This window comes from Geospiza fortis, unplaced genomic scaffold, assembly GCF_000277835.1.
Source record: "Geospiza fortis unplaced genomic scaffold, GeoFor_1.0 scaffold166, whole genome shotgun sequence".
NCBI classification, from domain to species: Eukaryota; Metazoa; Chordata; class Aves; order Passeriformes; family Thraupidae; genus Geospiza; species Geospiza fortis.
The window spans coordinates 3,297,740-3,323,724 of record NW_005054310.1 but is presented as its reverse complement, the minus strand read 5'-3'; the positions used below and the strand labels follow the sequence as shown (position 1 = coordinate 3,323,724).

At 38.3% G+C, this 25,985-nt stretch overlaps 1 protein-coding gene across 8 annotated transcripts in view; it reads right to left on the bottom strand.

The window, feature by feature from the left end:
* The window catches only part of OSBPL8 (oxysterol binding protein like 8), a 65,619-nt gene that overhangs the window by 9,765 nt on the left and 29,869 nt on the right, over positions 1 to 25,985 (bottom strand). For 7 of the 8 annotated variants that reach the window (XM_005419207.3, XM_031055546.1, XM_031055545.1 and 4 more), the window contains 12 exons: positions 18,619 to 18,686; positions 15,250 to 15,330; positions 14,348 to 14,449; positions 13,449 to 13,652; positions 9,651 to 9,735; positions 8,379 to 8,550; positions 4,539 to 4,773; positions 2,971 to 3,155; positions 2,200 to 2,281; positions 1,402 to 1,500; positions 873 to 969; positions 427 to 525 (listed from right to left, as the gene is read on the bottom strand). In XM_005419207.3, coding sequence (XP_005419264.1) covers positions 427 to 525; positions 873 to 969; positions 1,402 to 1,500; positions 2,200 to 2,281; positions 2,971 to 3,155; positions 4,539 to 4,773; positions 8,379 to 8,550; positions 9,651 to 9,735; positions 13,449 to 13,652; positions 14,348 to 14,449; positions 15,250 to 15,330; positions 18,619 to 18,686 — 1,509 coding nt within the window. Of the gene's footprint in view, positions 1 to 426; positions 526 to 872; positions 970 to 1,401; positions 1,501 to 2,199; positions 2,282 to 2,970; positions 3,156 to 4,538; positions 4,774 to 8,378; positions 8,551 to 9,650; positions 9,736 to 13,448; positions 13,653 to 14,347; positions 14,450 to 15,249; positions 15,331 to 18,618; positions 18,687 to 24,457; positions 25,132 to 25,985 lie in introns of those variants that run through there. The other variant, XM_031055548.1, reaches the window with a different exon arrangement.

Below are 25,985 nucleotides of genomic sequence, written 5' to 3'. Positions count from 1 at the left end.
GTGAAACTAAGGACAAATGCTCATAATTTATAATCAAATCATACTGTGGTGTAGATATTACATCAGCTTTTATGTTTAAAAGAGGAAAATAGTGCAAAAGCTCAAAGCTGCTCTAATAAAAGACAACTCAAACAGTAAATTATTATCATGTACTGACAGATAACTACATATATGATTTTACTATTTCTTACTGGTTATGAAAAAAAATATTTTCCTGTGTCAAAAATTAAAACATGGCTTAAACAACAGATGTATTTTTCTCCTGATAAAATATGTGGAAGCCTAGAGCCACCAATCTTCAGAACACTCTCCTCCAGATGACAGGCTTTAATCCAACACAGCACATTATTTGGAATAATGAACTATTTAGAATAACAAGCTTTTTTTTCATAACTTTGCCATCTAGAGAATGAAAAGAATCACTACCTTTACAATGGGCATATGGCATTGTCATTACATAATCTTCTCCCCTATTTAGAAACGTTAGCCGTCCTTCTCCGTCTAGTATGGCAGATAATGAATTCCCTGAAATTCAAAGACAGACAGTCACATTTCTCCCCCTGAAAGACAACAGCCAACATTCCCTAATAACTAAGCAATACAATTAAGAACATCAGTATATTTAACACTGCAACCTATCCTGTCTAGTGAAGCCTCTATAATACACAGTGTTTCCAATTAAATATTAAAACACTCCAAAAAGAGAAACTAAAATTTTGAAGACCAGTAGCAAAAACTTTGTAAGGAAAGAACAATACAACAACCAAAACATTGACCCTTCTAACAGTTTTCTTTCTTCTACAAAACACAATTCACGTGCACCAATTTTGCATCCCTCAATACACATACAACCAAAAACCCCGATTATTTACCATAGAATTTTGATTTGGCCAGAATGCTACCACTAAGGCAAAACCCGTCCTTGCGGTTGCTAACATAGAAGGCAGATATTGGAGGATGATGGGACACCTGTTGGAAAAAACCCCATATTTGAAACAAACAAAAACAAGCAATAGAGTAAATATACTATAAGCTTTGAGCTAAAAATGACAATGCAATATTCAGGCTGCACATATTAGAATGTAGTTAATATATGTGAAGTTTGACTAAAATCTTTGAAGATAAGATCAAGCAATCACCTACTGAATTTCAAGAATTAAGAAAATCAGCAGCTGACTTGTTCCAGGGGAAGAGGAACAGAAATACTGGAAACACCTTCCTCCCTCTCTCTCTTTGGGAAGGCACACTTTAAAGAGACAACTGTAAGAAAACTATGCTCACCAGGAGAGGTTTTAGGATACTACTCATACTCTTCAATACATTTTCTAAAACTACCATAGCATTTAACCAGCACAAATGTACAATACATTTATTTTTCTTAAAATTATTTTTTCCATTTACCTGTTCTGCAATATAAAAAGTCTTGCTGTTTGTCCTTGGATGAATCCACATGCAGCGGAAAAACTCTCCAAGTATAGGATTGTACGGCTTTTTTAGTCCCTAAACAGAAATTGAATAGAGAGTAACCATACTGTGCAGGTACACAAGTCACAGAACATTTTATCAGTCTATCACTGAAGATAAGACACAGGAAAAAAATCATCATAATATATATGCTGAAGTACATGGTACTTGATTTCATCATTTGAATATTATGCTCCATTAGTTTGCTCTTCACTCTACAGAAATTATCATACATTCAGTATATTCACTAAAGTATTCTACATGTAAGGATACAAAGAATTTAAGATTTGTTTTGGGTTTTTTTTCCCAGAATTATTATAGAGCTTTTGTCTGAAGTCAGGCAGTAAGTACTTTCTGTCAATACTATTTCCCAACAATATGACTATGAAGAGTATTTAGTGCAAAGCTAAATGAAGCGGTAGAAACATTAGTCCTCCAATTTCAGACTGTTATCACTGAAGAATGGTAAATATAGAACTGGCTCAACTTTATTAAAAAAATATTTAGTTCAATTTCTACTCCAAGGGACAAATGCAATTGAATATACTCTATTTTAAGCATGGCTAGGAATCAAAAATTTCCATGTTGTGTTTGTGTAAGCAATGAAAATGTAAATTTGCTTTTTTAAAAAATGCATTAAAATATAAATTCAAAAAGAAAAACTTACTCCAGCATATCCCTAAGTCCTCAAAATAGACACAGTGACTGAAGACAAAATAATATGTGAAAGTATACCTTTGGCTTTTTGTAGAATCCTGACAAATACCACTTCACTACTTTTTTCATGCGGTTGTAAGCATTCTCTTCAAGAGCAGCTCTGTGAAACAGAACACACAGATCAAGTATCAGTATTGCATAATTTAGAACATGCTATCAATTGTTGTGACATATCTTGAATCTATGAGCTGACTAAAACAGGTCTGCGATTTGCACTACTGTAAAACTTTCAGCCTGATCTCACGAAATTTAAAGTTTTCAAATAATTGTTTGAAAATTGAAGTCAAACTAAAATGGCAGAAATTATTTTTCCATATTTGAGTCTGTTCTTTGTAACATTAAATTCTGTCCCACCCCCACTCAAGTTCTTCTGTTTATAGGTTACTACTTTAGTATCATTTTACTACCAGCCTACTTACATGCAGAGTTCTGAGCTGAATAATATTTCAATTTACAGTCTGTAATTGATTAGCTACATTTGAGCTGGCAACTGTAAATCTGGACAGAACTTAACACTCTATTAAAAACTAACTAGTATTGGTTTCTCATTTTAAATATGCTTCTTGAAGAAAAAAAAATTAAACTCATTTTCAGAAGTCTTTCAACCAGTCTTGAGAAACTAAACCAGAAACGCCTGCAACATGACTGCTATTAAATTATGAGAGGGGCCAGACTTCAAGATGTACCATGTGAGCTCTCAAGGCAGTCAGTTTTCTGAAAATGGCAACATCTGACACTGTTACCCTATTTTAATTTTTAAAATGGTAAGAAAGAAAACCAGAGACTTACTCAGACAGAAAGTCTGCATGGTAGTAGTAATCAGACAGCTTGTCCAGGAAAGAGCGAGGCTCCAAAATAAATGTAGGCAGTACAACCTTGGACAAGTCCATTCCTGGCCGGACTTGCTTCAGTAGTGTCCAGATCAAACTTTTGTTTTCTTCTGACACTTCTTCTGTCTGAGCAGCCTCACCTGCCTAGGATGAGCCAAAAAACTGCTTACAGAAAGGAGAAACCAAACAATCCTCCAGAAGATAGGTCAACACATTCTAAGGTCGGAGTAAGTATGGGAAATGGATACTTGAAACAAACCATTCTGAGATGCTGAAGCAACTATGGAAGTTAGATCCAGTTTCTATAAATAAACTTGTGATACATCTTTAATGAAGTATGATAGATTTACTGTTCAGCATTCAAAAACACATTTGTTTTCATTATCTCTAGACTGGAAAATTTTGAGGTAGGATGTTGTTCAGAAATCCTTCTTTAGTTCTTTCCTAGGCATCACCTGCATTACTCTCTCTTCTCAAATGCAGGACTTAAACACCAAAGGGCTGTTCATTCTACCAGCTTTTCCCAACCATAAAAGCTGACATATCTATGCTTTTCATTGCCTTGAATCAGTCAGTAGCATCAGTGGTTTTCCTTAAAGAAAATACACCACATAGGGGTAACTGAGCAAAACCAGCAGCCACACTCCATGCTCCTTTCTGTCCAAGAAGAGGGGAGATATTATCCCATATAGTTTCTGAAATCAAAAGCAATGGTTGTAGGAAAAGCAAGGAAAGGCATCCCTTTTTCCAGAACAGTTTTAAAATGCATACTCAAAAATGTGTGACTTAAAACTCCTCAGCTTTTCCTAAAACACTCCTTTGTCTAGACATTGTACTATAAAGCACTAAAGCATGAGATATTCTAGTTCCATGAGTATAAAAAAAAAATCTCATAGTCATTTCTCTTAAGGAGAAAGAGGAGATTTCTGAAAAGACTTATTTCAATTTCTGTTACCAAGATTTTTGGTTCACAAATCCCTGTCAATTTGCCTGTATAGGCAAATACATAAAACAACCTGCAGAAGTGGAATAGAATAGCAGCTCTGGGGAATCATTAGAATGCAAGTTGACATCAGAAGCACAGCAAGCCTTCCACTAAATTCTGCAGACTACAACTGCTTAACTTCTCTCTTGCAGGAGAAAAAAAAGAAGTGTCAGATTGCATTCAAACCTTCAACTCGAAGATTTTACTTGAATTAAAAAACAGGAGTAAGTTAATAAAACCCAAACAGAAGCAACAACAAAAGAACAAGTAGTCATGATGAACCTCTGCACAGGAGGCCCTTTCTGTACCTTCTGTCTGAGCAATATGCCAGGTAATTTCATTATCTCTGTTAAAATCTCATACATTAGCACCAGAATGGCAAAGCAGAGCAGAATATGGGTGAACAGAACCTTTTCTATACATTATTGCTGAAAATATGAAAGCCAATCCTGTAAGTCAGCTTTCAAGTGTAGCCTGACCCTTAAAATATCAGCTTACTATTTGGAGAAGCTGCTTGCTCAGTACATCAACAGCCCTTTTACCTCCCCAAGTTCTTCATGACTCTGTTCTAAGTAAGTCGTTTCCTTGATATCAATTGGCTCTGGATCGACATAAGAGTCATCCTGTCGCTCCGATGTGTCACTGTCGCTTTCTTCACTTTTCCCCAGCCCATCATTATCAGACTCCTCGTGGTCATGGTCATTTTCCTTATCAGACTTGTCAGAGTATGTATCTTGATCTTTGAAGTGATGCCTCTCAATTTCACTGTCATTTAACCTATTAAAAACAAAGGCTAAATGAATCTTCAACTTCACACAATTTCCTTGTTTCCAAACCAGGATCTTAATAAAATACACACCAAAATTCCCAGTTACAAGCCTGAGGTGGCAGCAGTGTCAAACTAGCCCTGCTGGAAGCATATAGGACGTATACTCTTCTCACTGAAATGTCAAATGACACTGACATCAACCACCTCTCTAGGAAGCCTGTCCCAGTGTCTGACCATATACTTGGTAAAAAAATGCTCCCTAATGTCCAGTCTAAACCTCTTCTGATGATACTTTAAACCATTCCCATGCTTCTATACCAGGGAGAAGAATTCAGCACCTCCCTTTCCAGTTCCCCTCCTCAAAAAGCTGTAAGAGGGCCCTAAGTTTGAATCTCAGCCTCCTTTTCTCAAAACTAGACAAACTGAAAGTTCTCAGTCCCTCCTCACCGGCCCTGCCTTCCAGCTCTTTAACAAGATTTGTTGCTCCTCCTCAGAATAGAGTCAAGAACCTTCATAACCTTTCTAAATGTTGGGGCCCAGAACTGCACACATCCCTCCAGGTGAGGCCACACAAATGCTGAATATAGCAACACAATCACCTCTCTTGACCAGCTGGTTAATGTCTGTTTGATGCAGCCCAGGATGGTGTTTGCCCTCCTGGCTGCCAGGGCTGGCTGCTGACCCATGTTGATCCCTCTGTCAGACAGACCCCTGGCCCCTTTGCACTGCCCCTTGTCTGGCCCTGCGCCCGCCTCATGCCCAGCAGTCACCTCAGGCCACTGCGAGGGCAGGGCTGCTCCCAACCCACTCCTCTGCCAATTTATCCTTGTGCCTGGCATTACCCTGCCCTAGGTGCAGAATCAGGCACTGGCACTTCTTTAATTCCATGCCATTGCTGATTGCCCAACTCTCCAACCTGTGCAGATCCCTCTGCAAGGCCTCTCATCCCTTGAAAGAGTCAGCAGTACCCCCTTTTTGGTATTGTCAGCAAAGACTGCATTTAACTTCTACACCACAGATCACTGACCAAAACACAGAACAGAACAGGCCCATGATTGAGCCCTGAGGGGCATTGCTGGTGTCACCAGCCAGATGTAGCCCCATTCACCACATCCCTTTGAGTCCTGCCATTCATCCACTTCTTCAATCAGCATGTTGCAACCCTGCTCATCTCACAGCTGAATAATTTATCCAAAATGATCCTGTGAGGGACAATACCAAAAGCCTTATAAAATCCAGAAAAAACTACATCCACTGCTTTACCTTCATCCAGTAGGCAACTGACCTTATCTTATGAAGGATATCTTATTAGCTAAATGTGACTTTCCCTATGGTGACTGTGCCTGATGATTCATTGTTCTTTCAACAATGTCTTTCAACAGAACACACTATCATCTTCACAATTTTTCCATGTACTGAGGTTAGTCTCACAGGTCTATAGGTTCCTGGGTCTTTCCTCAGGTCTTTCTTTCAAATCTGAATACTTTTGGTTAGTTTCCAGTCAGTGGAGACCTCCTCAGACTCCCCAGACCCTTGGAAGACAATTGAGAGGTATCCTGTCATAACATCCACTAGCTCCTCCAACTACTCTGTGATGAATCACATCAGACCACATGGACTTACAAACATTCAGCTGATACAACTGTTCTCTTACAATTTCAGTGCCCACAAATGGAAAATCACTGATCCTGCACTCACAGGCCTCCAAATCAAGGAGATCAGGCAGCCCAGTCTGCTGTTAGTATTAATGACTGAGGCAAAAAACCAGAAAGCAGTGAACATGCCTGCTTTCTCTTCATCTCTGTTTTTCAGGTGACCATCTTCAACAAGTATCAGTCCAAGGTTTTCCTTGAACCTTCTCTTGCTATTAACCCACCTTAAAAAGCTCTCTCTCAGATGAAGCTAAAATTGCTTCCACCTTTCTTCTCCCTCTTCTGCCACCCAATTAAAGCTAGACCTGCCAGTTTTGCTCCTTAGACAGTTAAGCACACTGAATACTCTAAGAATATGCTATACCAGAAGATGTACTTAATTAAAGCATTAGTCTTAATTAGACTTAACAGCTGTAGCTAATTGCTGTGATTGTAATCTTGGCCAGCAGTTGATATTAAACTACTATTCCAGAGTGCAGATCTCCAGCTGAATTGTACACAGCAGTTGTTATATTGTTCCAATGAATGAAAAGAAGGCCCTAAGCTGCAGCTGAGCCAAGCTTGGTCATCTGGATAGAGTCTTTAATTGTTGCAGGGGGCAAGCATTTACCTTTTTTGTGCTTTTCTCAGACCATCTATGAATTGCATAAAAAGAATTGCATTTCTCCTAGTCCAGGTCTCGCTCTGGGACAGCACACTCCTAACAGCAGTACAAAATTCCTGCCTACCAAGAAAAGATAAATGGACAGCTAAATCTTCACAAAGCATATTGAATTGGTGGAAAATTACTGAGGTGAATGTGTGAGAGGAGGCTGTAAACCCATGGGAAGCCTGTGCTGGAACAGGCTCCTGGTAGGACCTGTGACCCCGTGGGAGACCCATGCTGCAGCAGGCTGTGCCTGAAAAACTGCCCCTGTGGAAGAGGGACCCACATGGCAGCAGTTGTGGAGAACTGCTGCCCGTGGGAAGAACTCGCGTTGGAGAAGTTCAGAGAACTATCTCCTGTGGGAGGGATCCCAGAGTGGACTCCTCTCCCTGAGCAGCAGCTGGAAACACCCACTACCTGTCTGTGCCTCTGGGGAAGGAGGGAGGGGTAGGGCAGAGGTGTTTTTTAAGGTCTTATTTTACTTCTCATTATTTAGCTCTGATTTTGTTAGTAATAAATTCAATTAATATCTCTAATTTAAGCCTGTTTTGCCCATGATGGCATTTAGTGAGTGACTTCTTCTGGTCCTTATCTCAACTCATGAACCCTTTGTAAAATTTTCTCTCCCTATCCAGCTGCACAGGGTAGTGAGAGAGAGGCTTTGGTGGGTGCCTGGCATCCAGCCACAGTCAACCCACTACAGCCATTCATTCACTACATTTAATAATTTATTTCCACAGAAGCTTGTGCTCACAAAAACATGGCTGAAAGTGTTTATTAAAATAATCAGGGAGTAACTGAAGGGCTCTCAGACATTAGATATCAGGTGATATAAGACAATTTTAACTTTAATGCATTTAATCATAAGGTGACTGAATTGTTACTCATCCATCTGATGATTCATGCTGAAACCATTTAAATAAAGGATTTTCCATTTCTGTAACTAAAGAACAGCAACTTAAATTCACATCTACCGACTTTTGTCATGTGTACTAAGCTTCGGATTTTCCGCTGAAGTTAACAGGAGACACCAACATAAAATTTTCTTTTTTTTCATTTTGAATGGTTTAACTGAGTAATTAAACTTACTGATGCAATACTCCAAGTTCCTTGGGGCAAATTTCCCCTGGCTCCACTTAGCTTAAAAAAGGATTTTTTCATTTTATGTGCAGGGTGTAAAACACACTGCAAATAAGGCATGTAAAGAGAACTCAGGAGCAAAAAAAAAAAAAAAGCAGCCTTAGCCTCCCTGTGGCGAAATTATCACTACAAGGTTCTGCCCAAAAGCAAAAGGTTTAGTAATTAATTCACTTACGGTAAGTTTTCTCCACTGTGCAAGTTGTTAGCACGGATCAGACCGTAGAAAGAGACATGACTACTGTCAGCTGAGGAGTTCAAATCGTGCTCTTTACCTTCCCTAATCATTGTACGCTTCAGCAGACTTGAACATTTCAGTGCCAGCTCCAAAGCATCCATCCAACACCTGCCTAAAGATAAATTTAGTATTAGACTAAAACTTAAGGATTTAACAGAACTACACCACTTCTGTTTGCTAACTAGGAAAATCAGCCCTCTGGGCCTGCTTGCACTGCCTTTGAAGGCACACATCAGAGTTGTTCCCTGTTACATGTATTGGATATTATAGTCTGGTGGGGACATAAAAACAACTCACAAGCACCCAGCTTCAGTGCAAGGGATGCTTCAGGGAAGGAAAGCAAGGCAAATAATGATTTTGTTAGAGCATATTCCAGCATTTCTTCCTTAATGCAAGTCTGGTTCCACCCAGGCCATGAGTGTGGAATGCTCCCAGAGTTGCCTGCAGCCATGCTCTAGTTCTAAAGATTAAGTAAGCACATCATTTGGCAAAATTTGCCCAAGTAATATGATAATAGTGTGGAAAAAGAGCTATAATGATAGCTTATTTTCAGCAAAAAGTAACTGAACAAATTTGTGTATTTTTCCCCCTTCTTACTTCTTCTTTTCCATGTATCTAATCCATTTCTCAATACAGAAGGTAGAGAGAGTCCTATCTTTAAAGTCTGCAGGGGTATGCCTAATTAAGCAGCAGATGAAAAGCACCTGCTAGAAACAGCTACATAATAGTCTTGAATTTTTTTCCCATTGTAACTTTAGAAGATAGTTGCACTGATCACCACCTCCCCAGTGAAGGGTGTTTACAAAACTACTTTTTGAAGAAATTTTTACTACTAGAACTCTGTGCAACTGCTGCACTTAACACAGAAATGCTTTAATAAGAATACAACCATATTAGCACTTTACAAAGGCATTTGATATTTAGAGCTTGATATTTAGACATACATTAATATAGCTAAAACACAGATAACCCTTTCCCCCTCCTCTACCCTGTCAACAAAAGGCAACTGCAAGGAGTTCAATAACTTTTCCTTTAGATCAATATTCTCCTTTAATAACCATTTAAAAGTACTAGTACCAACGAAACTGCATGCTCTAAATTAAAGGAGAACCTTAACAACAATTAAACTGCAATCAAAGTGCTGTAACAGACATGATAAGACAATTGAAACCATCTTTCTCTCTGCTGAAAATCAATGAAGTGTCTATTTACCATCTGATTCTGAAGCAGCTCGGATGATCAAGTAACTGCTGGGCAATGGCAGAGTTATAGCACCAACTGCTTCACCCTTAGGACCCTTGAAATATACAAAACAAGAAAGAGCATCAGATATTTTATTAAGTTTTACAGTTTATCATTCAATGTATTAAGAAGCTAACACACTGCAGGGCTATTTACTGTCACTCAGCAACATCTAATGACGACATGAATGGAAAGATGGACAGCCCTCTTTCACTGGATTTCTTCTTCAAAGACTTCATTCTAAGTATGGGACCCAACTCAAGCCCAGTTTTCAAAAGAATGGTCTTTGTGATTAAAAAAAAAAATTAGTTTGGTTGGGTTTTTTGGTTTTAGTTTGGGTGCAGTTTTTTGATATTTTTTTTGGGGGGGAGGGGGGCAGGGGGTTGGTTTTCTGGTGTATAAATCAGTCTTGACCAAAGTTTTATTTTCTATTTGCTATGAATTTTTTCATACTTCGTATTTAAAAAAAATTCAAAAGACTTTTCCATTTCTGTCAACCCTCATTTTGGAATAAAATGTTAAATAACCATTTTGAAGTCCCTTCCAAAAAAAGTTCATCTATGATAACTTTAAGACAACTGATAGGCAAAGAGGGCTGTATTAAACATACTTGAAGCTATTGCTGAAAGCTGGGTTAAGCCTGCCTAACTGATGACAACATATTTTGATCTTACTGATTTCCCCCAGAGAAGCCTAATGGAAAGCCAATATAAGGCTTAGAACAGGGAACTGGAAAGCCAGCAGAAGTTTTGAGCAAAAGCAGATAAAGGCAGGTAATTTTAGAAGCAAGCAAATGAAACAGCCAGAACGTTTCTGAGGGTGAGAAGCGGGTTAAGGAGTAGTCTTGGTGGCACTTAAATACCAATTCTGATGAGCTAGTGCTGGTGTAAATGATGGTCAAACTCCTGAGGAGTCAGTATAGAGTAACAGCAATTGGGTGCTAGAAACAAGATTCCAAACCTCAGTCTCCCTCTGAGAGAGAGGTGTGCCTACAAAAAGCCTTTGGTGAGGCAGCGACACTGGGATTAGGAGTTAGTGGGTACCAAGAAGCAAGAGGGACAACCCCAATGCAACTCCTCATCCCAGGGTGGGAAGGCAGGGAAGAAGCCCAGTGTCCCCTGAGGAGGGGACAGCACCATGGCACCACACTAGGCTGGGGTGGGAGAGGTGCTGGGTGCTGCCAGCACCGTGCAAAGGCTCAGCCACCAGAAGACCTTGGAACTCCTGGGTCACACACACTGAGGCAGACTAAGGGCAGACTTCTGCTCATGATATCTGTCCTTTGGGTTTATACAGCGGGCACTTCAGGGTAGGCTACTTACTCTGTACCAAACAACTACAATTTAGAGATGAAGTGTGGTGTCTGGTTTTGCTTCTTTTTTTTAATGCAAGGAAGTTACACTCCTTAAGTGTTTTAACAATATATTGATTAAAACTAAGTGAGGAATTTTTAGCAAAGAAATATTAAAGTAAGTTGACTTATTTTGTGTAACTGCTCATGGATCTTGATTTCCTCTAACTGGTTATGGTTCCAACAGCACAGGATACTTTCCTTTGGTACCACTCATTATGGTTTCAAAACTAATTTCCAGTAGTTAGTGATCTGTACAAGAGGAATATTAATTTCTGTTTGCTGGGTGACTTTATTTGGATTGTCTCTGTTTCTCATGGAATGATGCTACTACTCCAAGCCATCAAGTTAAAAATTCCATTAGATTAAAAAAAGTTGAAGTTTACTTCTTACAGAATATTCAAATGCCATGAACATTGTTTCAAAGACAACAATGAAAACTGATATGCAGTCACCCCTGACTAAATATACACAGAAAAAATTATTTGCATTAACTTTCCTAATTAATAATTTCAGAAAACTGAAATGGCATCAGGACCAGGCACACAAGGAAGACAATCAAGGTACAGTGCACTGGCTACCTCAGAGTGTAGGAGGAACATCAAAGACCACAGCAACAGACTTAAGGGAGCATGTGAAGTGACTGGCCACAAACTACTGCAGAAGAGAATTTGCAGTCTGCCAGAAGGACACACCATGGGTAGTGTGCTCAAGTGAGAAAATCTCCTGCAGTACTTACAGCTCTATATATGTTTTTTGCAATGCTATCTTTCTGCACTAACTGCAAACAAGGCTCACTTTGCCTTGGACTTGAGGCTCTTTGTGGTAAATCTACTCTGGATCAGTCAATTGCTATTACACTTATGCAAGTTTGCCTCATGATAATAAATCTGTAACTAGGACATTTTGATCGACTAGGTAAACAAGGCAGAAAAGGGTTTCAAACTTAAAGGCCTTTAATCTAATGAAATCCAGGAATTCTCAACTGCAAATAGCCATACCAAAATGAACAAACGCCACTCCAGCTCTCAGCACATTTAGAATGGACAATATCAACTTGTTCAGGTTCAAAATTGGACCTACCTTAAAAAAGTAAAAATCTGGTAGGGCATGTCCTCTAAATTCTAAATATCTAGTTAAAAAAACAAACAAATCCATTTCTCATTGCCAAGCAATAAAGAAATATAAGACTGATTTGTGATCTTCTGCAGACAGGCCACCAGTTTGCAATGTATGTATATAAATCATAAAAAAGCATATTAACACCAAATGCTATAGCTTTGGAAAAGGATATGGAGTTTGTGTTCTGCAAATGTGAGATCACTACTAATCACTGAAAAGTTTGCCCAAGCAACAATTAAATAAAATTATTCAAAAGAAACTACAAGTGATTTGATCTAATTTTGGCAAACTTAGATAACACTGATAAATGATCACAATCCAGAATAACCACAAGCATCAGGAATTATACTTCCTTAAGAAAAGGATGACAAATTTAACACAGCATATTCTACAGATATGACAATACATCTATATCAATTTAAGATTTAGAAGATAGCTACTAATTGTGAGATTGTAAGATGTATATTCTAGAGGGTATAATTAATTAATTATAACAAGGGTCCTAGTATTGTACAGTAATTTCATCTAAAGCAAGACATTTTAGAAGGAAAATATGTTCACTTGTGCTGTGCTTCCACATCCCCTCTCCACATGTAAACACAAAACAAGGACTAAAATAGTTCATCAGATTATAAAAAAGGAGTAAGAGCAAGCATTAAAGATCCTTACAAGATACTGAAACAAACCTTTGTTGTGCAGAACACACCTGTGCTTTTCAATACAGGTAAGAGCTGTTCACAATATTATGCCGTGTATGACAAGGCAAACAGACATCAGAACTGAATGAAAACATTTATCATCCTAACATCATAACAAAAAGGAACAGACTTGGCTAACAAGTTGCAATATAAGCTATTATTGCACAAGCAAGTAACCTGCTTTTTGACTCTTACAAGCAAATTGAACTAAGGTGACATTCTACTACATGAATATAGAGTTGGACACAAGAAATGTTTATAACAAAACTCTTTCATTTTGGCAAATCTCACCTTAATTTATGAGATTTGAATGAGGTAAAATATAATGTTAAACATGCATTCCTTTCATTTATGTGATTGCCAGTGATGGCATTAACCTTTTTAATGGCACACCACACTTCTGAAGCTCTTCAGAGCGGCATAAATCAAATACTTTTTCTGATGAATGGGACTAGATGTTGAGGGCTTCTATTCAGAACCAACACAAACCACTGAAGTTGAAACAGAAAACACAGTTCCACTTTTCAGTGAGGTTGTCTTTACTCATAGCTGATTAATGCTAGTCATCCCTTAAAAACAATGCATGCTACCACTAACCTTTGTAGCCCATATGGTTTGCTCCAAAGGATGAAAAAGTTTGAAACAAAAGCCATCTTTTTTAGAAGGCCTCTCGATGAGTTCACAAACATTCAGCAGCACTGTTCCTACCCACTGGTCATTTTTGGGAGTTTTGTAAAGAAGCAATACTCCTGGTTTCAGTACACACCACAGTTTGGTCCAGCTTTTCAAGGTACCACGAATCTAGAAGATAAATAGTTACACTTATAGCTCAGTGAAGCCAATACCAAAACCATCCCCCTTAACAAAATTAAAATTGAAATTTATTAGCTTTTATTTCAAAGCAAAGTTTATCAGGTCTTTCAAAAGTTTACCCAGGTTCATTAAAAAATGTAAAGGTATGCTTGTTTTTCTGTCTTGATGAATACCCAGTTCCACAAATGGGTATGCACACATCCTGATATGGGAAGTATGACAATTCAATGCACTAGAGTTGGTAATATGAACTGCTGTCCTCAAGATAGCAGTACCAGCTGGTTCTTAAGAGAGGAAAGGAAAATTACCAGAAATACATAAAGAAATCAGATATTCAAATATCTGACTGAATTATTTTTGCAATTGTTATATATGTAACAGAGCCACTTCAAAGTGTAAAATGAGAAGGACAAAATGAGAATTGTAAAGTCAACTCATTCCTAATTGATGGCTGTGCACACAAGAATAATGTGACTAGGGTGACTGCAGTAAGTGGGAGCTGAATTCCTCTATTAGACCCCTGGGATTTGAGCACAGAAACCTTGGGATGCAATTAGTGGCTGCTGTGCCTGTAGAAAAACATTAACAGCAAGTAAAAGATTGAGCCTTTTCTATTCTGGCCAGAAAGCAGCAAGCAACTAACTGCTCCATCTTCAACTCAGGTTTCACACTTGGATTCTGACCTTCAACCAGTCAGCCATAACAATAACTGAGGGGTCTGTGAGTGTGCTAAGTAATTCTTTTGTGGCTCTCTTCTTTTCTTCTCTGTAGTTTTTCTTTTGAACCTGTAAAAAATAATAAAAATGTTTACAACATCATGGCCATAAGCCAGTTATCAGCACAAAAACATATCAGCCAATAAAAGCTGAGGAAAAACCTGCTAAATTCAATTTGTAATACAGATATAGAAAAACAGCTTTAAAACAGAGTATTGACTTCAAAGTCAACAATTACTTCAAGAGCAACTATGATGCAGACAATTTCAGATTCTTCTGCAATTTTCTTTAGAAACTGAGGACTTTGAAGCTCATCTTAGAACCAAAGGGGAGGAAAGACCAACCAAACCAAATTCCAATATACAGGTACATTATCTGATCTGTGGTCTTTACCCACCAGTTATGTTCCCCCCTAGGAGAAATTTACAGGAATGTACCTCCCTCATTTAAAGCAGAATAATTTTACATTTCTCTTGAAATGGTATCTACCAAACAGTGGATTTTGGTCTTGCTGCAGAACAGAGGGAAGAAGACAGTAGAAATGCATTCAAATTGCTATTCTGATAATTCCATTTGTCATTTCATTGCATGTAGATGTTCTGAGGTCCCTGCCAATCTGAAATAATCTATAATCTGAGTAATTCTATAATATTGTGCCATCTTAAAGATAGCATTATAGAAGCTATTATTCAAGTAAAAAATACAGTGAAATTTGAAGAGACTCAACAGCACAACTTCTCTCAATACTTAAATATTCCCAAAGTCTCATCATCATTTAGCATTTTTCTCTTCTCATTAGAGAATAAGGAATAACTATGTGAATGCATTTATAGTCCTTGAAGAGGAAAATAATTTCTTGAGAGATTCACCTTGAGAGATTCTTTTTTTGTAAGTTTGCTTGAAGATTGAGAGATGTCCTTCTCAGAGCCATTGAAAAGCTTGGATTCAGACTGAAATTCACAACACACATAATAAATAAATTACAATGGCAGACACAAGAATATATTACTGATGCTGGCACTTTAGTGTTTGAAGTGCAATTATGTTTGCAAGGTTCCCATTCCCTATCACTTCTCTACTGCGTCTCCCCTTTAAAAAATCCAAACAAACCAATAAGTCACTACTGGTAAAATGAACTGTTCACCACCTATTCATGAAGTGTCTTTTTGTAAGGGTTTTATGGGAAAGAAGTCTGAGATTCCTTTGGAAGCAGCTGACCCATACACAGCAAATATTTAGCTCATGTAGACTGTCACTAGACAGAGCGTGCTTGAATAGTTAGGCATTATTTTAGCAGAGAGAGAATGTTTTAGGAGAATCCAGGTGTTTTAACACAGGAGTCATTCCCAGGATTTATGAATCAGAATATAGAATCAGCTGTCTTCATCCACAACTTGACAGCTTCTCCAAACAGACTGCTATAGAGGCACTTACCCTGTGACTCATGAAGGAAAATACAGCCTCTTCAGCCTAGGATTCAGTGCTCTGTAAATCATCAGAGTACAACTGCCCACTAATGGCACTTGTTCTGCTCCTTGAACCCTAATTCCACACTCTGATTACTTTGCAAGTCATCCTCAAGGAGCTCACAGTGGCATCAGGCAGGAACGAGAGCCAGGTTTGTTCGTGACACCCAAGTCTCGTTCGTGCAGGACAAGGAGCTGCCTCAGCAGCACATGATTTCTCCCCCCGCCTCTCCCCCATGTCTTGTAAGGTTCAAAGTTTGCACCTGGAGGTTTGTTGCCTACTAGTTGAAAGGGAACTCAAGCCACCAAATATTCACTTTGGGAACAGCACTCTTTAGGGAAAAAAAAAGGGGGAAAAAGAGGAGTCTGTAATAGAGTTTTCATACCATTCCTATCAGAGGTCAGAGAACATTGAGTAGGTATTCATTAAATACAGACTTCAGATAAATTAGAGAGTTGTATTTTTTGTGCACTGAAACATAAGCCTGATGGACCCAAAACTTCTGCATTGTCACAAAAAAAAAACCCAACCAAAATAATTTAACATTGTAAACTGAGTATTCAATTCAAATTCAAGGACATTTTATTGAAACTGACCTTTAAGATGTTCCACATTTCAAATCTCAAATGACAGTGCAAAGTCTATTCACTGAATTTGTATTTTGGAATACTATAAAATGATAGTCCAAAAATATGCAAGCTTTGAGTAAAATTTACAGCTATAATAAAAACAGTGCACTTCAGCATTCTCTTAACTCACAGGCTGCTCAAGCAAAAGAAACAAAGCCTAAAGAGTCACAATCTGTACAGAACAATTTAACCTGGATTCTTTACATCTTTAATTCAGAACTAAGACTTTACAGTAGTCTACTGAGGTGCTGTAAAAAATATATGTGCAATAACTGGCAAAAAGTAGTTTTAGCTTAAAATTATTTCAATGATAAATAAATTTTCTTTGACTTCTGTATCTATCTTGGAAAAATACAGGAAACATCTTGTAATAAAGGTATGTTCTTGACACTCAAAATCTAGCTTTAAGATGAGTGCACAACTTGAAATTAAATTCCTCTCCCTAGAATTTAAAGGAAATACAGTACTTTAAATGTAGTAACAGAAGACGGGAAAAATGATTATCACTGTCACATAAGAAGAGGTAATGAACTCATTATGCAAGCTATAATGGAACAACTTAAGCAAAACATTCATAAATATTCTAGTTGCTCACCAACAGAAAGCTAAGGCAATCTAAAGGTCATGAATAGAACAGCCCTAAACCAATAAGTTTCCCTACTTAAAAAACTAATTTTCTCATTGTCTCAGTTTTAAAGCTCATTAATATGACACTGAGTAAAGGTTTACATTTAGCTGTTCAGTGTTATGAGACAGGTCAGTGATCTGTGTGTATATTTTTAAGCCAGTAACCTTCTCACTGTTATATCCACACAAAGCGGATGGGATAAAAAATTTAGAAGAAAACACTTTAAGAGAACCTGCTGTAACTCCCAGCAAGGTACATTCAGTACCAGATTCCAGGCAAGTCCCATCACTGCTTTTCCATCCTCCCTTAGAAAGAAGGGCTGCTATTTCATTTCCTTTAGTAAAATCAAGCCCCACATGCAGCAATTAAGAAAAAGGGTGAAGAAAAGCATGTATTAGCAGAAGTAGGAATATTGGTATCATCCTTGACAGAAAGACACAAAAAATGTAATAGCAAAGAACCCAAAGACTTAAGATCCTGTTAAGAACACAGCTAAGAAAAAATAAGGGAGAGGAAAAGGGAATTGGAATGTCAAAGATATATGATTCTCGAGAGTCTGGAATAAATCCAAGTCAAAAGAGATAGTATTAACTTGATTTCCAAGTCAAACTGATTTGGAGGTTTCTGGACCAATATAAATATTTTGATCACAAGAAATCTGGATGGTGAAGGATGATTCCTTGATATTCCTGACAAGTGAGGTTCTAGGATGCAGTAAAGCAAAAAGATTCATAGTTTTGTGATTCCCAGTCACATGTAAGACACCAACAGCTTGAAATGCTTAGCTACACACCACAAAACTGCAACGTCAGCTGCAGACACCAAACTGCTTATCCCATTGCAATTTCAATGACACCATTTAAGCCTGGAAATGCTACTATAATCTTTAAGCCTCTTCATTTTCTTTCAGTGTCTTTGTAATGTTTGTCTTTATGGCTCTGATATATCAAATACCACAAAAAAATTTGTGTCAAGACCTTGAGTGCAAACCCTATCTCCAAGGGTTATGGCTGCCTGTGCCCAGGACAGAGTGCTCTGGGAACAGCTGTGTGCAAAAGCAGCAAAAAGCAAGAATTTCGCCCTTTTCCCTGAGAGCTAGCTGTCCACCTTCCTTGGGTTCCCACACCTGCTGCAACCCAACAATCTGTTTAAGTGCCTGTTACCATATTTGCCTCTTTAAAAACACAGTGGATATCCTAGCAGAAAATAGAAAACCACATGGCTGGGTAAGTTTGAGCCTTTAAATTCTATGGCAAGGCAATATCCCACTCCAAGACAACCACAAAAATACTTCATATTTAATTTCCACTACTTTGAACCACAGATTTGGATGTGATGTCATCCTGGGAACTATATTAAGAGATTCCCTTTAATCTTTATCTACTGCTGAATCTGAAGAGTAATCTTCAAAATTATCTACAACAAAAGTTAAATACACTTGCCCTTAATTAAAAACGTGTAACTTCTTTACACAGCAACATTTTTAAGACAGGTTAGGAGGTTGTGTTCCTTACCTTGCTTTTTGACATAGAATATGCTGCATCGTCTTTTTGTGACACATCATCCTTCCCTTTGTCAAAACCTTAAAGAAAAAACAGCATTGTTGCCAATTATTTAAATTCATTAATAAAATTTATACAAACTAGCTTTTGAAATAAATTTGCCAATGTCTTTAGCATAAAAAAGTACAAGTAAATCAGATTTTCAAATAGCATATACACACCAATCTATCTCATCAGTTGAAAACATACCAGCTACTACCATATACACTAATTTAATACTTGCCACTAAGAGGCAAGAACGGTTCAGTCGATGAAATTTAAATATAACATGCCAACTTTTGTCCTTTTATTTTCTCATTCTACCCTACCTGCATACATGCAGGCACAAAGAAGAGTCCTAAATAAAGCCTTTTTTTGTTTGCTCATTTCTGAACCTTTCTGTAGCTAAATAATTGTTAAATACCACCTACATGAAAGCAAATCTGATTAAAATCACCAGTCAGAATTTTTTTTTGCAAGACAATGGAAAAGGTTCCTTACGTTAGCCTTGATATTTTACTTTCAACTTGACACTCAAGAAGCATAACTACACTGCCTTTTATTAAAACAGTTGTCAAAATCCCATGTTTCTCTTCTGTGACCAACCCAACACTTCCCCAGTATCCAGAATGCAAAGTCAGTTAGTGTCTGTGTGACAATGGAAAACAGGGACACAGCTGGTATGGGTGCTGTCACAGAGCTGCTCTGTGCCACAGAACGTATACTGAGAACATGGCCCCCTCTCACAGAAAAATTGCCTCCTGTGCTTACAAGACATCTCACTTGTTGATCAATTTAATTTGAAGAGAGTGGTGGCAGCACAAAGCTTTTATAAATAGGGATAAAACAAATTGCACAATGCATTTATCTGAGTAAGTCAGCATGCCATCATTTACACACCCTCTGAAGAGGAGGCAGATGAGACTGTGAAGTCAGGGATGGATTTCAGAACAGCCCAGGCAGCTGAGAAGCCTGGCACAGGGGTGTCCAAGAATGCCTATGAGAGGGCACTGCACCAGCAGGGACACCCTGCACCCGTGGACATGGCATCAGCTGGACAGTGCACCCTCGGACACCGCACCAAACACAGCACCAGCAGGTACACTGCACCCATGGACACCACCAGTGCTATGGAGCATCCCTCCGGCATGGTCCTGACTTTGAAACAGAAATCAGTCCTCTGATCCCTGAAATGAGAAGACTTACCAGAGAAACCCCTTGATTTCGCATTCTTCAGGGGAATGTGTGTATGGAGGGGAAACTATGAGCTTTGAAAGAATTTTTAACTTTTTGTAGCAATGTTGAGCAGTTTGTCCATAGTAGGAATTTTTTTTTGTTATTATTATCTTCAGCCCTCTACAACTTACAATACCTAGAAACTCTAAGACAGAACTGATTCATTTGTCACAATTACACATCCCAGAAAGATTCATGGAGTCAAAGGGGCTGATCTCCACGTTACATGAGAAATCTTAAGATTCCTCTTGATTTTGGTCTGGTAGTCTTTTGGGGATTTTTCTCCCTTTATATTTATTACTTTGTCTAGATATTCCTTTGTAAGACCAGATTTTTAAAAAATATATACTGCAGTACAATATCCCATTTTACGTTCACAGAAACGAAGCCCTACATGCCTTTACAAATAACTTTTTAGCATGCTTATAGAAGCCTCACCTGGGCATAGTTCACTAAATCCTTCATTTTAAAATTCTTCCAACACACCTGCAATAGGCTTGTTCAGCTAATGAAAACTGTAACGTAGGAAACCATTTGACAACAGGAAAGGAGTACCTTGACAGGCGGAAGATTTGTAGTACCAGGGAATTCACAAAAAATCCAGACACCAGAAGCTACATTTCCTAGATAATAGCAAATGCAAAAGCACATTTTCCACAGCACTAGTTATTAGGCATGAAACAAAGGTTGTTTAAAGCTTCAGAGGCTACTCTTGCCTTGGTTTACTTAGAAGTTACTGGATTCAAAGCCAGTCTTAGGCAGTCAGACACACACCAGAACCATAGCAGAGGCTTTCTCCTCATCCAGTGCCCCAAAAAAAAAGGAATCAAATCCCACTGAAAAAGCAATGCAGGCATTTTCTAATGACTTTCTCATTTTTGTTTATTTAATGGCACATACAGAAGCCTTAGTGAGGGGGAATCAGCAAGGAAGTGCTAAGTCAGGATTGTTCTCACAGAAGAGAAGCTATAATTCCAAGCTTGCTTTCTGAAGCACAACCATTTTATGGACTTTACACACCCTTATCCAACAGCCATACATTCTTTATTTTCCCAAACAAGCTTTGCATCAGTACCACCAAGAAGCAATGAACCAGAAAGAACTATTCTGTCCCAGAGAACTGGACTCGAAGACCGAAGCTCAGTTGCATTTCCATGAATTTCACCACCTTGCTTTCAGTGTCCCGAGCTGCAGAGGTGTGTGTGCCAGCTGATTCATGAACTTACCCACCACACAGACTGCACCCCTCCTCACCCACAGCACAGAAAAGAGCTCTCTCAGGGGTTAGCAAAGCCAAGTCAGGGTGCTGTACCTCCTGGAACAACTTGCATTGCCCCATCTTGGTCTGTGAGGAAACCCAGACATCCAGCTTTGCATCCCTCACCATCTGACTAGTGACCTCCCTCTGTGTAGAGGGATAAGCTCACAATACAGACAGCTGTCTGGAGCAGAGACTGCCAGAGCACAAGAGGCTAGAAGCAGGGTATAATAAAGTGTTTCAAGTTTTTCAATATTTATCAGCACTGGTTTTGAGCATAATATTTTAGACCTAATATTTATTCCCACCTTGTAACTCAATCAGCAGCTCCTTAACAAAATGACCTGAGCCCACATTTGACAATGTAGAAATTCAGGTCTTGAAGAAAGTCCCTTTCTGTGATTTCCTCTTTATTGAATCCTTTGAATTTATACATCATTTTCTACGTACAATCCTGAAAGCAATCTTTAGAGTTAGGAGCACCACTGCTGTCCTCTCTAAAGCAGTTCAGAGCATCAGCGATTGCATTCAAAGCAACACTACACCTTAATAGGCTTTCTCCCAGTGTGACCCTCCTTATCTTAACAGCTCAGGTGCCATGGGCTCTGAAAGCTGATCCCAATGCCAGTGCAGTCAGCCACAGTTCATGGTATGACCTCAGAAGCCAAGGGAAAGTGTCCATTAGTGCATTCCTACTGTGAGCACTCAGCATGTTCTTCCAAAACTTGCAGGTGAAAATCTACATTAAAACTCATTAGGAGCTTTTAGAGAGATTTAAGAGCCTGACAGAGGAACCAGAACCCTTGCATACAAGAGATCAATGAAACAAAATCAAACAGTGCTGCTTTAGAGATTGAGACAGATGATGTAATCAATAACAACAACAAAAAACAAAAACAAACAAAAAACAAAAAAAACCCACCAAAAACACCCTACAAAACAAAATAAAAAGATCTTCAAAACACTGTTGTTGACAAAAACAAGGCTATATACACTGTAAAATTAAAGGCTATTTAGGATTAAGACTGTGGCAGGGTACAGTTTCAAAAAAAAAAAGCCATCTAGATAATAGATTTCAATTTTCAAGCGTAACATATACTTTTTGAAGTTGCACACACAATCTGTCCCTTCACTCAATTTTAAAAGAAGGGAAAAACCAAAACCAACCACATAACTCTTACATCTCAAATACTGGCTTTGTGTCTCTTAATAAATGCCATCTGCAATTATGATACATGAGAAAAATACATCAGAAAATAAGCATGTTACTTTTTAATGTCAGATCTATTTTATTCATAAAAGAAATAATTGCTATCCACTGGAGGCTCTTTTTCAAACATACAGAAAAAACAGCAGGAAAGCAATGCAATGCATGAAAAGATCACAAATAGCAATCCAAGCAACAGTGTTACTGACTTCCAAGTGAAAAGAAAGGAACAGCCTGATTTGATTACTGGTGTGCATGTGCAGTTTTGAAGAACAAATACTTCAGCTGGAAAATGCTTCTGGAAGAACCATGAGCTGTACTTAGTGTACTTAGATTATCAATACTGGTGCTATATGATAAACACATCAGAAAAAAAGGAAAAATCTTTTTTACATAATTGAACACAGGAAACCATAGTCTTTTTAACTGACTGACTTTCAAAAGCTTATTGACAATTTAAGAGCACAATCCCATATTAACAAATTCAGACTCCTCCATGGACTTTGAAAGCAAAGTAATCAGAAAAGTAAGCAAAGTCCTTTTATGTATTTTCTAACAGTAGTGTTTTCTTTTGTAAGCACCACAAAATAAAAAAAATAAATAACCAAAGACTGTCATCACTGTAACAATTACTTTTTGCCTAAACCAATCTGAAAGAGTATATAAAGAATGTTCATTAAGCATGTTAGGAATGTTGAAACTCTTCAGAGATATATGCAAGATTCCAAGCATTTTTTTAATTCTATGTACACACTTGAATTTTTTCATAAAAAAACACTTTCCATTTGTTCTGCATTTTAAGTACTCATTCACTGTCTCCTTATGAACAGTGATCAGCTTTAGCTGCAGAATTCTATACAGAAAGGAAGCAAATACAAAACAAGACTCCCTTTTTTCCCACTAATTACCAGACTACACATACTTATTTTAAAGGTAGGAAGCACCTGTCTAGTTGCCAAACCCCAAGCTTTCAAGCTTTGAAATCTTTTATTTTGTAAGCAGCTTGAATAAAACTCAGTGTTAGATTCTTGGTAGAAGGCTAATCATTTCCTGAAACAGAGTGAAAAGAAACATTCCAGGATAAAAATGTTCAATAAAACATGGTGTCTGCAACCTCCCCCATGGTCTGCACCCAGCTCTGCTCCGGGGCTGCAGAACCAGAGCTTACAAATTCAGTGAGCTGTGCCGCAGGAGGCAGGCAAGAGAAAGTGAAAACTATTTTATTCCCCCCCTTCCTTCCCCCCCCAACATCCTGGCCCTATGGGACTACATAATAAAGTGCATCTCTGCGCATGCACACAACAAGTCACACATCCAGAGCAATTCTGCAAAGAATGCACAGTTTGTACTATGTCCCCCTTCAGGAATGGGTGACCTTGTAACACATTTTCAGGCACTGAGGCTTTCTGAAATAAACTGCTGAAATTCAGGCACATATGTCAGAAGTGCACATTATGAACAATGACATGCAATGATCTACAAATTCATTGCAATATTCCAGTACTGATTTTCAGGAAACAACAAATTTGTGCAAAAGGAGATTAAAGCCCTTTCAGAGGTTTTAAGTCTTCAAAATCTTGCACTACAGAGTTTACCAAAGCTATGTTTTCAGCCCTCATTTTCTATCTTGTCATTTTATGTCAAACCATCAATGACCAGCCTGCAGATTTTCCAGTAGTTACAGCTAATTGAAAACCTTCTGCTGCATCTTACAATTTTAAAGCAGATCCATTTACGTGGATATGGGGGGGGGAAGGGGGGTGGGGGGAGGCAGTGGAATGTACAAGAAAGGAAGGCATTTATAAACCACATCACAGAACCTCAGTCCTAAAAGCCAAAAAAACCAGAAAAAACATTCAAACATTCCAGTCAGTCTCAAACACACCAATGCATTTTAAAGTGAGATTTGAAGCAGTGTGAAAGCTAACTTACTCCTTTCCCTGTCTGCAAATCTTGCCACTACAAAGAGCTGTTATCGAAACGCACACAAGCAATACTCTTTCTGATTTCTACCCACATCTCAGTACACTACTTTCATTCAAGTGTAAAAATTTGAGGTAGAAATTAGATTCGCTTCTGTACATTTTAAGAAATGCAAGACTGAAACAAACCTGGTAGAGCAGGAGCGAGCTCGTTATATCCGCCAAATGAAGCGTTCCGGACGAGCTTTCGGCCATCAGCTCTTGGAGAAAACACAGATGAAATCCCAGCACATGAAGAAAACCTACGTCGCACTGGACCTTCTTCCTTCATGAGTTAAGGTGTTTGTGTAAGGATTATGTTCTCTGTGAAAGCTGGTTAGCATAAGCTGCTTGGAGCAAGAGTGTTGCAGTAGCAGCCTTTTACCTCACATTCTGATGTGTAAGATACAAAAGAGGAAAAAAAAGAAACAAACGAAGGGCGCACATGAAAAATGCAGTGAAGAGACAGAGGCTGCCAAATCAGCAGCAAGCCAAGCAACACTATACTCCTCTCATCAAAGCTCTTAGGATGCTTAAAGTGGAATGCCTTTGCTTCAGCGCCTTTTTTCTGGGAAACACATCACATCTTATTTTTTACCTCTCAGTTTTAGTCCTACTCATTTCTAAGTACACAAAAATGGTATCTAGGTTTTAAGGATTCCTTAAATTGAGTTCCTGTTAGTCTTTCATGTCCCAAATTTATACTGCACAAAGGACAAGTCATGAGCTTTGTGCCTTCCCTGTTTGATATTGTGGTACACTATGGGAATCAGAAAAGGGAGTTAATCGTTTGCATTACGCAGCCAAGTTGAATTTTCCTGTTCAGGCACTCAACCTAACTAGTTTTTGTTGACTGACTGCCATGGCCTCTACATCTTCATTTCTTATTTTTCTTTAAAAGGTGAGGCAATTGCTTTTTCTTCATAAAACTCTCCAATATTTTTATAAATAAACCAGCCTGACTCATGGAAAAGCTGCCTTAAATAATCTCCACAAAAAAGGCTTTTTATTATTAATGCCCTGAATATTTTATTCAATGAATAAAACACTTAAATGGGCCAGCTTAAATTTTAAACACAAAAAGGATTCCAGTAAACTGTGATTCAAGACTAGAAATCTGCTGATCCAAACTCCTCCTGCTGGCAGCTACCGTAATGAAGTGAAATAATCTCTCCCTAACCACCTTCATCCACTGCTTGTTACATCAGCAGCCTCTGCTGCTAGGACTAGCATGCACAGCCACCCTCTTGCAAATGTGGAACTTCCTTCCCATTTGGTGTTTCTCTGCTGGTCCCATTTTCCACATCAAACCTTACTTCTGATAAAACAGGTTTTGAAAGCTTCTCTACTAAAAACCAGGACAATAGGACACCAAGAACTTCCTTGAAAATAAGAACTTGAATTCTTACCTGATTCCATCCTCTCCTTTTCTTACAAAGTGAATCACATGCCATAAATTAAATCAATAGCAGCATGAACATGATTAACCCTCAAATAATACTATTTACTCTATGGCCTTCTACAAAGAAGTGTAGTTAACTTCCCAGCATATGACAAGTTAAAAAGATGTATCGGAAAAAGCAAAGATGAGGCACAGATAGCCATCAATAGAAATCATTACATGCTGTATGAAAAACACTATTCACTTAAGCACAGGGAATAGGAAAAGCTGGATAAG